Source organism: Psammomys obesus, unplaced genomic scaffold (genome assembly GCF_907164565.1).
Source record: "Psammomys obesus unplaced genomic scaffold, mPsaObe1.curated_primary_1811, whole genome shotgun sequence".
In the NCBI taxonomy this organism is placed as follows: domain Eukaryota; kingdom Metazoa; phylum Chordata; class Mammalia; order Rodentia; family Muridae; genus Psammomys; species Psammomys obesus.
In genome coordinates, this window is record NW_026596034.1 from 15476483 (window position 1) to 15490719 (window position 14237).

At 37.1% G+C, this 14237-nt stretch overlaps 1 protein-coding gene across 4 annotated transcripts in view; it reads right to left on the reverse strand.

Annotated features, from left to right (window-relative positions):
- Cdh8 (cadherin 8) overlaps positions 1–14237 on the reverse strand; it is a 425418-nt gene that overhangs the window by 178873 nt on the left and 232308 nt on the right. For all 4 annotated transcript variants that reach the window (XM_055621036.1, XM_055621035.1, XM_055621034.1 and 1 more), the window contains 2 exons: positions 5619–5786; positions 1943–2130 (listed from right to left, as the gene is read on the reverse strand). In XM_055621036.1, coding sequence (XP_055477011.1) covers positions 1943–2130; positions 5619–5786 — 356 coding nt within the window. The remainder of the gene's footprint in view (positions 1–1942; positions 2131–5618; positions 5787–14237) is intronic.

Below are 14237 nucleotides of genomic sequence, written 5' to 3' on the forward strand. Positions count from 1 at the left end.
CTTCTTCTTCTTCTTCTTCTTCTTCTTCTTCTTCTTCTTCTTCTTCTTCTTCTTCTTCTTCTTCTTCTTCTTCTTCTTCTTCTTCCTCCTCCTCCTCCTCCTCCTCCTCCTCCTCCTCCTCCTCCTCCTCTTCTTCTTTTCTGCAATTTTCAGCCTAGTTCAACTATTATATATCCAACCATACTCTCACTTCCTTTTGACTTCATCAGTTAAAACATAATGGCCAGTGCCCCGTAGAAATTTGACACTGTTCTCTAAAAACCAGTTTTGTGTTTCATGGAACAAAAGTATGTGGCATATGCTTCGCAGTTTATAAATATTAGTGGACAGAATCACAATGAACAGCTAATTGTCTCAGTTTATAAAAATAACCTAACAGAAACAATGGGTAGCAGTTAATAAAAATGTCATTAAAACATTTTAGCCAAAGAAAAAAACTGTGCTTCTGGGTTATTCTGTAATTGACTTAAACATAATTATACAGCACTCTTCTAGATATGAAAACCTTTAAATATTTTCAACTTTAGTTCAAAGCTTGTAAATTAGATCCTTGCATGAGAATAATGTTTCTCACTGAAGAATTAAAATAAATATAGCCATTTGTCCCCAACATGGATTTGAAGCATTTGTATACAAAAATATATTCAGCAAATCCCAGGTTTCCATGTTAATTCCTCTTCCACATGGAATTTAAGAGCAGAATCATTGCACATATGTTTTTTGTATTCCAGAGACAGAATACTGGGCTCTTGTTCATGGTAGACCAGCATAATCCCACTATGTTGCATCTCCAACAGACTTAGATTTTTATGATAGAATCTCACAGTAGGCTTAAAATTATGGCTCTTTAATTCTGATGAAGACAGCAGAAAAGCATTACTGGTTCCCAATAGTGTGTACCATCACATATTTACTTATTCATAAATTAAAAAATCTATTTAATATTGCATTTGCAATAAAGATGTGAAGAATACTATTAAAAAAAGTATTATGTCTCCAACACGGGGTATGTCTCATTACATGAGTGGAAGTTCGTACCCATTTATCATGAGCTCTTTGTTGCATGCTTTTTATGAAGGTAGAGGTCATGATGAACACAAATTGAAAAACATACAGAATATAATTCACATGTACTCCCAAAACAAAACAAAATCAACAAAAACAAAACACAGTTTACTGGCCAAAAAGGTTTAAATCTAATTTTTAAGAAGGAACAAGGAAACCATGAACTATATTTCCATCATGCCTGAGATTTTGACACATGGTTTAAAATAACCAATAGTAGGAGAGTCAGTCTCTATCTTGAGCTTCAGAGGTACATATGATGCCAAAATCTAAGCATCTTGATTGTTTCTGAGTTTCTTTGTAAGCAGAATTTTTAATAAAGACTAGGGGAAAATACCAGTGCATTTGGGAGGGATATCTCCAGAAACAGGGGAGCAAAAATATGAGAGTTATCCAGGAAAAGTCTAAAATCTATAGAACTTGTTTTTTTCTGGGGGCAATTAACACGTGATCCAACTGAGAATCCAGAAAAACTGTAGGTAATCATACCCTGGAGTAGCTTCACATAACTGTCCAGCCATCTTTTCTCTCTATAGGGGTTCCCTCCAGGGCAATAATTTCAATGCCCTGCATAAAGACTGAGTGACTTTTTTTGCCTTAGAGAACAACTCACTAAATCATACGTGTGAATATAAGTAGTAGGAGGCTAGCTACACCATGGTATCTGTTTACCAGAATGACATCTAAGATGTGATGCAGCCCAAGAGAATGGCATTGCTTAATAGTTCTACCATGTATGCTTTCTCAACACACCCTCAATCTTAAATCTAAATATCTACCAACTCTGGGTTCTGTCTGTCTACTAAGTTCTCAGAGATTTCAAAAGTAAAGTTTCTAGGAGATATTTAGAAAACAAAGAAAATGTTGATCAGCTTACCTTTCTTAATCTAATAACACCATCCTGAGCCTGCGAATCAGAAGTGATTTCAAATAGTGTTGTTCCATCTCCATCAATGATGTCATAAGATGATTGTGCATTTTCACCAATATCCTGATCATTAGCTTTAACCCTTCCTATTGCAGTGCCAAGAACCACATCTTCTGGTACTGAGAAGTGATACAAACCTTCAAAAAGAAGAAGAACACTAAATTTTACACAAACACTATTCATTCACTAATGAATACAGCAAGAATATTTGGACTTTTTCTATGTTCTGAACATCTCTAGGGATGCTGCCAACATATCCTGGGAGAAATGGAAGAAAATCGCTTCCATATTCTGTGAAGATATTCTGCACAGAAGAGTATCTCTTCTGTGAAATGTATAGTTATTTAAACAAGCGTGAAACAAGTATTTCCCAGAAATAGTGAACCCTCTTTATCACTCTTCAGAGATAGAGAACTTACTTATTCAACTATATGTTTACCAAGTATATGTTTGGAGTAGCCATATAAGAATATTAGTGAGTCTATGTGAATTTCCTTTCCTGTTTTCTGTATAATCACATTGCCTGCCCGTGGAAATACTTATTGTTGCCCTATATAAAATATTAAGCTAATTTAAGCATAAACAGATGCATTGTGTAACATGTTAAAAGTCTTTTGAATTTACTTTCATATTTACAAACTTGTAGTCCATTTTTGATAAAATCCAATTACTAAATTTCTGCCATGCCCTGCAGCAAGCTCTCCAGTTACATGAAATACTCCACTTGTCACTAAATTCTTCACTGCTCTGAAGACTAGCATCCTACCTTCAAAACTCCCTAGGCAAAATACAATTACAGTGTGTTTTCATTCTCCTATGGGGACAGTAAAGCATTGTCTAATCAGAGGCATTTGTCCTATTTTTATTCTGATTTCTTAGTTGTGATGTTGACTGCAATTATGTTCATTGGTAAGATGGAAGCTTGTGATACTTAACCACTCTCCCTGGCCATTAACACATTACTGCTTACCTGCCCTACATCTGTCTATTCATTCTTATATTTATTTGCCTCAGGGTTTTATCTGGCCTTCACATTTCACTTCATCCATTGCATGTCAGACTGGTCTTCTCAATCATTGGTTAGTGCCATAGAAACAGTCTTCAAAGACTCACATGAGTTAGTTTATGAAATACTAGATTTCTCGATTTCTCCCATCTCTGATAGGATACCTTTGAGTTACTACTATTTTGTTCTGTTTCTGTCAGTTTTGACTTTTCTCAATGTGATAAAGGTACACTCATCCAGAGGGGTACGTGTTTCATTTATGCACAACTCTGCTGTTCTAGCTTACCCTTTCTCACTTCCTTGCTGGTGCTACTTGGGGATTTTAAATTACTTATAATCAGATTCTTGTCTCCCTGTTTCAGGCAAACCTAAACTCAGGCAACCAGAGAGACCAAGTCCTACTGCATTCGCAATAAGAAAAATCAATCTTTCAATGAACAACAAGTTGAAAAAGGAAAGGTTAAATCTGTAGAACATATCTAATATCGGTTTAAGTTTGAATCCCATGGTCTGTTTTATCTAATAACATGAGACTAGTTCATTATATGAGCAGAGATCCTGGGATTCATTTCCTTATTGATAAAGCATAACTATCTAACAGAAACATAAAGTTATGGGATTGAAGGACAAAACAATCCTGCAAGTAGATCTACCATAAGATAAGCAGAGACAATCAACCTGTCCAACACAAGCTTCCCAATTCTCTCAAGGTTTGTATTCCAGGTGATTTTGGAGACTATCCTTTTGGTGTGCTTACTAGGTAAAAAGCCAGTCAGTGGACCTCACCTGACTGTCAGTCCTACACCAGGGAGCCTTGAAAAGCAAAGCAAATGGAACATTCCTTTATAGACTCCAATTCTATGTGTTCTTGTTATCTCTCTCAGAGTGATCACAGTTAATAATCATTACCTGAGCAAAAGGGAATGCTTTAAAACTCACCTACCACTGCTGAATCGAAATAATCATCTTTCTGTAAAAGATGAGTTACTTATTACTGAAAGAACTACAAAGGTAAGAAGGAAGCAAAATAAAAGACAATGAGAGGATAAATTATTTCTATATTTTTTCTTGAAAGGGTCATAATCTAGAATATCAGAAATAAAAGTTGTTCATCTCTATAAAAATATGTTTCTATATTTCTGCCTTGGAATTTTTATGAATGAACTCTAAATTGCTCATCAAATATATCATTTTAGAGTGCCATCCTCCCCCTTCTTTCTCTCCTCTCCTTTCATAGTTCCTGTTCTTCATTGAAATACATAATTTTCATGTTTCAATAAATAGTTTCCTCAACCACCAAGAAGCTCCAGCAGGTACTTAGCTGCTTATATCAGAGATGTGATATGCTATCTTTTCAAAATCATAAGGCAATCTATCCTTAGGCATATGTAATTAACAACTAGGAACTTACAGTTCCTTGACATCATTCTGCTTTCAACGCTACCGATCTTGCATCCCATGGTTCCTAACACCTTTGAAATGAATGTTTGTAAACTCCTTTTTAGTGGGCTATAATGTGGTGAAGAGTCTTCACCAGGAGTCCTTAAATATGTATGTGTGTGTGTGTGTATGTGTGTGTGTGTTATTTCTCTTGAACAAACTCAGCAAGTTCACCTACAATTTAAGATATTTTAGTAATTTCCCAATGATCTCAGTCTAAACATCATGGTACTTAACATGGTGTCCTAATTTAGTCACAGCTTATTTGTCCCTAACCTCAATTTTTTTATATTTATTCATTTATTTATTTATTTATTTATTTATTTATTTATTTATTTATTTATTTATTTATTATACCACATTCTGCCTGCATGTGTGTCTGCTCACCAGATCTCATTATAGATGGTTGTGAGCCACCATGTGGTTTCTGGGAATTGAACTCAGGACCTTTGGAAGAACAGCCAGTGTTCTTAACCTCTGAGCCATCTCTCCAGCCCCCTAACCTCAATTTTTAAGTGTCTTTCAGCAATTTTACTTTCCTGGTGTCCTGGGTTTTGATGGCACCAAAATTCTTATCATTTTGTATTGCATATATTTAAGGAGAATGTCATTATAATATATTATAATATTCAATTCAAAAATCCTTTCCTGTCTGGAAGACTTTAATGAATCATTCCTCTACTTAATATTACATGGTATATGCACGTAAGCAGTGTCTTATGGCAGGATGTAGATGCAGGTATATAACAATCATCTCAAAGGACCACTCATGGTGGCTGCCTTGAATTCTGTTGAGGTTGCCAAAGCTGTCTGAGGACAATAGGGAGTCAATGATTCTCATGTCTTTCCCATTGGCAGTGGCAGGAAGGAATGTGTCTCTTTGGAAGCGGATTATATAGTTTGTTTTCCCTACTACAGACTTGGTTCCTTTTTAATAATGGATTAATATCTGAGCTGAATTTTCATCATTCTCTCAAGTTCTTTCTGATTCCATTACATTCTATCCCCTTGATATTTGGGGTTTTCTCAAATTCGTTGAAATTATGAAAATGATGATAAATTATTATCTTGTCATAATTATTAAGTAAACAGTTTGTGGCTGTTATCAGGTTTTGCGATGCTGAGGAAAATAATACTAGAAATTTACCCGACGCTTGCCTCATGCAGGAAATCACTTACTTTGTGCAAATTTTGGAGGATTGTCATTAACATCAGTAAGGGTCACTGTGAGGGTTGTGGTTCCAGACAGACCACCAGAATGTCCACCCATATCTTTGGCTTGGATGACGACCAGGTACTCCTCCTTGGCTTCCCGGTCCATGTTAGGGAGGGCAGTTTTTATAATAGCTGAGAGAAATAAAATAGAAAAATGCTTCAGTAGGGCATTTGCTAAACAATGAATATGTCATCCACAGACACACAGATACACAGACAAATGTGCATACATCAAGTGCCTAGTCAGAGATTTTGTTTTCTTTTGAAATTTAACTGGTATCTGTCAGAAATATTCATGTGGATTCTCAGTGTAGTCAGAGGCATTCACAGATAACCTGCAAAAACACCTTTTGTAAGGCATCAAGCAATCTTGTAAAGATACACTTTATAAAACAAACTGTCTACCAAATTAAAATATGAATCACAGCATAGACTCTTCTACCCAGGAAAACCCTGGAAGTGAAAGGATCTTCAATTTATCACACAACCTGATTCCCCCAGAAGATGAGTAAATCAACAAACAGCTTGGAGACTCCAAGGTCAAAGATAAATTATTTGGCTCACAAATACATTAATAAGATAAAGAAAATAAATGACTTATTAGAATCAACTCAGAAGAATAAAACATCAACAGAAGTAAAATAGACAAATATTTAAATCAGAAAGTTGTGCTATTTATTCACACTTTAATTTTAACAGTTTAGTTGTATAATCTCTACTCTAAAATTAACAACTGTATTAGAAAGCTGGGAAGACACAGAAAGAAAGAAAACAAGGAGAAGAACATTACTGCTAATGTTATTTTTTTGTTGTTGAGTTCTTTGTGGAGTTTCTTCTGATAGAATTTTAAAGCTTAAGAAGTTATATCTGTTTACTAGTAATTACTGTTTACTCGTAATTTTAATATCTGCTAAATATTCAAGATTTGCTTATATATCGCTGAAGTAGTTTTTAAGGTCATTACATAGCCATCTAGCAATTCACATGCCTTTGCTCACTAATAAATACTGCATACATTCTCCCAAACCCCAAGTTCATTATGGTTTTAGTATTTATATATGTATGTGCTTATAAATGTGTGACTACAAATGTAAATGGAGTATTAGCATTTTCTCACACTCTACATAGGTTGTCATAATATGAATGTTCCACAAGTTAAACAGTCACAAATCGAAACATATTTACCCTATTCAATCCCCTCAACTTTGCAGCATGTAATAGTGTTGTTATCATGACCGTGCAACATCTTTGGCTCTTTTTCCTCCTCTCACTTCTTCTTTTGCAGCTGTTACTTGTTTTTTTTTTTGTTTGTTTGTTTGTTTGTTTGTTTTGTTTTGTTTTGTTTTTTAAAACATCTCCAGCATTCTAGGTCAGCACTATTACTGAGCTCCCTCCCCTGCTCAGTGCTACACTTCTCTGTTTCCTATAATATTGTTTAAGTTTGTGTCCGAGGAATTTTTAAGTTCCCCAAACTAAATAGCCACCTCATGGCTACTCTATTTCTTTGTTTTTATTTACAGACATTGCTTTAGCAAAGTTCTATCCAATAGCTCAGTGTCTCTCTTACTCTGGTTGTTGATGGCACTTGTGTCAGCAGTTCTGGATGCTTTGAAGATCTGTGATCACCATTAACCAAGTCAAAGTTTCATTAGGAGTCCTAGTGTTAAGTTCTTTCTAATCACTCAGTTTATGCCAAGTCTAAAATATAGTGAATATATTGTCATTTTCTAATCCAAGGGCTAGAGCTTGGGTTGCCAGAATATCGTTTCCCAAATAGCAACAGTCCAGAAGTATTTGCTTCACAGTTCAGAGGCTGTGTCTCTGAGAGGCAGGGTTTCTAAGACCCTATCAACACAATGAGAATACTAACATAAGTAAATAGTTCAATAATATCAAGCTGGAAAATTTCATGGCGAACAGCTTTGCTCTTTATCTTCCTTTCTTTTTTATTTTCTTTTTAAAATATTTTTTTATTTTTTATTAATTTATTTTTTTACGTTTTATTAATTTCAATTCATTTTATATCCCAGCTGTAGCCCCTTCTTTGGCCCCCCTCCCAGCTCCACCCTTCTCCCCACTTCTTCTCCCATGCCCCTCACCCAGTCAACGAATTGGGTCGGTCCTCCTCCCCTTCCCTCTGTCCCTACCCATATGGTCTTATCAGAACTGGATTTATTGTCTTCCTCTGTGGCCTGGTAAGGCTGCTCCTTCATCAGGGGTTGGTGATCAAAGAGCCAGCCACTCAGTTCATATCAGAGAGATGATATGCCAGATATATGATATATCAGAGATGATATCCCTGTTTGCCTTACTAGGAAACCCACTTGGACACTGAGCTGCCATGGGCTACATCTGTGCAGAAGTTCTGGGTCATCTCCACGAATGGCCCTTGGTTGGATTATGAGTCTTAGAAAAGACCCCTTAGCCCAATTTTTTTGGTTCTGTTCCTTTCCTTGTAGAGCTCCTGTCCCATCCAGGTCTTTTTATCTCCCCCTTCTTTCATAGGATTCCCTGCACTCTGCTCAAAGTTTGGCTCTGAGTCTTAGCATCTGCTTTGATAACCTGCTGGATAGAGTCTTTCAGAGGCCCTCTGTGATAGGTTCCTGTCCTGTTCCCTGTTTTCTTTTTCTTTTTCTTCCGATGTACATCCCAAGGATTGATCACCTTATCCAGGGTCCTCCTTCTTGTTTAGCTTCTTTAGGTGTACAGATTTTAGTATGATCATCTTCTATTATATACCTAATATCCACATATAAGTGAATATATACCTGTGTGTCTTTCTGCTTCTAGATTACCTCACTCACGATGATCTTTCTTCCTACCATTTGCCTGCAAATTTCATGATTTCCTTGTTTTTAATGGCTGAATAGTATTCCATTGTGTAAATATACCACAATTTCTGCATCCATTCCTTAGTTGAGGGACATATGGGTTGTTTTCAGGTTCTGTTTTATTACGAATAAAGTTGCTACGAATATGGTTGAACAAATGTCCTTGTTGTATACTTGAGCATATTTTGGATATATGCCTAGAACTAGTAAAGCTGGATCTTGAGGTAGCACTAAACAGAGAATTCTCAGTAGAGAAATATCAAATGCCAGAAAAACAAATAAATACTCAATGTCCTTAGTTATCAGGGAAATGCAAATCAAAATGACCCAGAGCTTTCACCTTACACCCATCAGAATGGCTAAGATCAAAATTCAGGTGACAACACATGCTGGAGAGGATGTGGAGAAAGGGGAGCCCTCCTCCATTGCTGTTGAGAATGTAAACTTGTACAACGACTTTGGAAATAAATCTGGTGCTTTCTCAGACAACTAGGAATAATGCTTCCTCAAGATCCAGCTACCTTCTTTTCTTAGATCTTGGGAGTAACTTTCCTTATTGCTAAAGCAAGGGAGGACTCCTTTCAAGGTTTCTTCAGGACACACAACACAAATAATTGGCTTCAGTTCAAACTGTATAACAAATGGATTGCTTGGGCCCACTGCCTCTAATCTTAACCTCAATACTAGCAGCAATTCATTAAAAAATCCAAGACAGACTTTCTTTCTAGAACTTTCTTTGCAGCTACGCTGTAGCTAGAACATCAGTGTAGTAGAAACTGCTAGTGCTTTTATCTACACATCTTTCTCTTGTGTTAGGGCCTACTCCTATTCAAAGGATGGGTCATTTCACTTCCACAGCATTGCAAGACCTTGATAAACTCCTAAAATAGAAAATTGAAATTGCTTTAAAAGTCCCTTTAGCTTTGATCTACATTTTCATCACAAAATCAGCAGCATTGGGATGCCTATGGACAAGAGAGAATTTTTTTTTTTAAATCGTTTAGTGCTTTATACTGTCTAACATAAAGCAGAAAGCAAGTAATTAGAACAGGCTGTTTTGCTTCTTAGATTTGTAGTTCAAAAAGATGGGCATGTGGACACTAAAGAGACATAATCTTCATTTCACTGGCACTGCTTGTCAGCTTCTAGCTTTGATTTTAATAAGGCAAATAGCAGCATCCTATCACCTTTGTGTCACACAAAAGAATGCAAAAACGCCTTTAGATTTTTAAGAATTTTGTACTGCCATAATAGAAAGTGCATATTCCTTTTTTTTTTTTTTTTTTTTTTTTTTTTTACTTTTTGTTATCTTATTGGCCAATGGGCAGTAGTCCTTGTACGTGATCTTAAGTGCTAATATTCACATGTTTTTCATGCTTGACTGCATGTTCCAGGGGTCATGTATATTTAAATTCCATTGTATCTTAAAAACAAATTACAGATTATAATTTTTCAAAATAATGTTTCATAAAATGCTTTTCTCTGGGCAAGTTAATCTTGATAGGAATTTTTTTTTTTTTGTTGGCATACAAGGTATTGGGTTTCATTATGGTATTTTTCATATGTACCTATTACTTTATTATGCATTTTTTAATTCTCTTCATGCCTTGCCCTTCCCTACCTCTTCTGTGCTTTTAAATTTTTTAATTATTATAATTTATTACAATTTATTCAATTTGTATCCCAGATGTGACCCCCTCCCTCATCTCCTTCCAATCATACCCTCCCTCCCTCTTCTCCCCCTATGCTCCTCCCCTAGTCCACTGATAGGGGAAGTCCTCCTCCCCTTCTACTGGACCCTAGCCTATCAGGTTTCATCAGGACTGATTGCAGTGTCTTCCTAGTGGCCTGACAAGTCTGCACCCCTCAGGGAGAGGTGATCAGAGAGCCTGCCACTGAGTTCATGTCAGAGAAATCCCCTGTTCCTCTTACTACGGACATTACTTGCAGACTGAGCCTGTGGGCTACATCTGAGCCATGATTTTAGGTTCTCTCCATCCATGGTTTTTTTTTGTTTGTTTGTTTGTTTTGTTTCTTTCTTTTTTTTTTTTTCTTTTTAATCTGTTGATCTCCTAATGGAGCTCCTGTTCCCTCCAGGTCTTTCTATATCCCCTTCTTTCATAAAATTCCATGCATTCTGCCCAAAACTTGGCTATGAGTCTCAGCTTCTGTCTCGATACCTCGACAGACATCGGAAGCAGAAGGCAGGAAACAGGAGAAATGACTACCACAAAGGGCCTCTGAAAGACGTTTATTTATTTATTTATTTATTTATTTATTTATTTATTTATTTATTTATTTATTTTGGGGGGGTCAGGATTTCTCTGTGTACCCTTTGCTGTCCTGGTATCATTTTGCAGACCAGATTGGCCTTGAACTCACAACACTCCACCAGCGTTTGTGTCCCAGAGTGCATGGGCACCACTATGCCTGGCTTCTTCTGTATTAGTTACTGGCTCCTACTTCTCCCACATAGTTTCTCCTCTGCTTGCTGTGATGTGTTTGAGAAATCATTTCATAATGAAATATTTTTTTCTCACTATGAAAATTCCAGGAGAACTTTGAGTTAATACAATAGCTTTACTGAACCTTTGTTACTATGTTTTATAAATTTTAGATAAGTACTTTTTCTAAAGTTTGGATTTATCCTCTTCTGCAATTATCTAACCTTGTTTAAATCACAAGACATCTCCAAGGTAAACTTCTCTCTTTGAAAAATGAAGGACTCTAACATTTTATAAGTTTAAGAAAGGTCAAGCATAATTGGGTTTTTAACAGAGGAAAACAAGTTAGTAGTTACAATATGTATATAAAATATGCCATGGTTGTTCATGCGTCATGTACCTGGTTCCCGGTGGTTTTACTATGCTAAGAATTGGTACAAACTGTAGCATTTGAGAACCAGCTGGATGGTGTAGGTCACTGATTGTTCCACTGAAGGTTATAAATGGTCTAAAGATGCTTCCTCTTTCTCTGCTTCCTGTTCACCATGAGAACAGCTTCCACCAAGAGTTCAGTGTTAGACCCCATGCCCTTCCTGATGTTCTGCAAAAATATCTGTGGCCAAGCAACTATGAACTGAACCTTCTGAAACACGTACCAAAATTAATGATTCCTCCCTTTCAGTTGTTTCTGTCTTGTATCTGACCAAGGTAATAGAAATCTCAGAAACACATGGGTCCTGCTCTAATATGTAACAGTCACTTCTTAAGGTCACAGTCGATGCCAGAACTAGCATGTTTTTAAAATTTTACTTATTTATTTATTCACATTATATCCTGCTCATAGTTTCTTCTTCTTCTCCTCCCTCTTCCTACTATCCTCCTCTCCCCTCTTCCTCAGATACAGGGAGCCTTTCCTCTACTAAGTCACACAAGCACATGAAGTTGCATCAAGACTTAGCACATCTTCTTCCCTTGAAGCCTGACAAGGCAGCCCCACCATGGGGAAGTGATTGAAAAACAGCAAACAGAGTCCATGTCAGAGACAGACCCCTCAGTTCTTTTCTAGGGGACCCACATGTCGGCCAAGATACACATTGTCTACTTATGTATAAGAGACCTGGGTTGAGTCCATGCATTATCCTTAGTTGGTGCTCCAGAAGCTCCCTTAGCACCAGGTTAGTTAGCTCTTTTGGTCTTCTTGTGCAGCACCTGTCTCCTTTGGGTCTTTCTATTCTTCCCCCCATTCTTCCACAAGACTCCGTGCACTCCCCAGCAATGTTTGGCTGTGAGTCTCAGCATCTGCTTTAATCTGCTGCTGGGTGGAGTTTCTCAGAGGGCAGTTATGTAAGGATCCTCTCTGTGAGCACTAGCAGAGTTTCGTTAATAGTGTTTGGGGTCGGCTTTCTCCGATGAGGTGGGTCTCAGGTTGGACCAGGCATCCTTGCACATCTTGTAGGCAGAGTAAATTTTGGATCAAATTTTTGGGTGTGGGTTGTTGTTCCCCTGCTCCACTGTAAGTCCAGTCTAGTTGGGGTGGCCTCTTCAGTCTCCATGTTCCCTGCTACTAACAGTCTCAGCTAGAGTCAGCTGCATATACTCCCAGGAACCTACCCTGTAGTAGGTCCCTACTCACAGTTTCTCTTCTCTCTGCAGTCTCTCTGTCTTCCTGTCTGCTCTACCCAGTCTGATCTAACACATTTGTCCTGCTCCAATCTGTAACATTAACTCCTTAGGTTCACAGTCGAGGTTGGAAATATTATTTTTTTTAAAAGAATCTCCCTGGAACTCCATTAAAAAAATATAATCTAATCAGATAATTAATGAGGACACTTATTCTCCATGAATTAGTTCAGTGCACTCTTGGAACTGGCACGGGGGAGTTGGGGTAGGAAAGATAAGGGATTTGAGGGAATCTTCGCAGAGGGATAAAGTGAAGAGGGGATCATTTTCATCTGCAATCTGCACTGAAGAACTCGCTATGAATAGACCCATGTGCCTGCTTCTCTGGTATTTAAAATATATGGTTTTACCTTTTCTTTACTCAATCAAATGGAGATTTCCCTAGTGCCAAATTTCAGAGTCAGGAATCTTAGACTGGCCTAAGTTCCCTCTAATGTTAAGCAGCTGCTCTGTATGTCTAACCACTGAGAGAGCGCTTCTGATTGGAATCATGTTTCAGACATCTCGAAAATGTGAAACTTGTATGTGCTCACCCCGCCCCTGCCTGCATTTCCATTGTCTTTAACATTATCATTTGAGAAGCATTCTGTATCCATCTTGAAAACTTCTTTTTATAATTTTCGTGATCTCACCAGATTGAGAGGCTTCATGAGAAAGGCAAGGAGATGCTGATTAAGTCTTTTGTCATACTGAAGGCTGATTACTGTAATTCACTCATCGCGGGTCTCCCAGATTGTGCTGCACAGAGATTGCAGTTGATATAAAATGCTGCGCTAGACTCCTTTTTTCTTTTTTTTTTTAATGTGTCTTGTTGAACACATTATCCCAGTTATGAAACCACTACCTTTGTTATCCCCAGAAGCCCTTGCTGATTCAATGTACATTATTATCTCACTGTCTGTGCAAGAGGGTCTTTCACTTCGAGGTTAAGTGGCACAGATTCCTGGTAGGTAAGTTCTTGCAGAGTTCCTGTACTGCACTGTTTCTTCTTGCCGAGTATGCGATTGGTGCTGCATGCTCCCAGTTACACACGATATGGTGGGTCATACTTGCCTACTACCATATCACGCAAAACTGGCCTCATAAAAATGCTAACCCTGCCCAATGATGTTATAAAGAAAGAAGGACATTTACACGAACACCTTAAAAAATGAGTCAGCCTGTGTAATTTTTCAAAAGAGGCTGCATTTCTTTTCCTTTGTAAGCAATAACTTACAGATAGATAATCGATGGGTAGACATAGATAGATAGATAGATAGATAGATAGATAGATAGATAGATAGATAGATAGATAGACAGTCCATGGGTAGATAAATTAGAAAGGCAGACAAAATAACCTAGATCTTATACATCTATATATTTACTGGCACTTAATCTGCATTTATAGATGCAACAACGAATGAAAATGAATTTTAATTGTGTGTGATGAATGCTTAGAGGCTTTATTTCTTGGTGTTAGTCCATAAACTATACAACGTAACCTCTATTCAGAAAGCATTTACATTATAGACCTTTTATAGGCAATCCAGAGGTCATTAAAAGGGAAGGTGTGCACATGAGAGATGATCATTTGTGCACTTCAGTATATATATATATATATATATATATATATATATATATATATATAT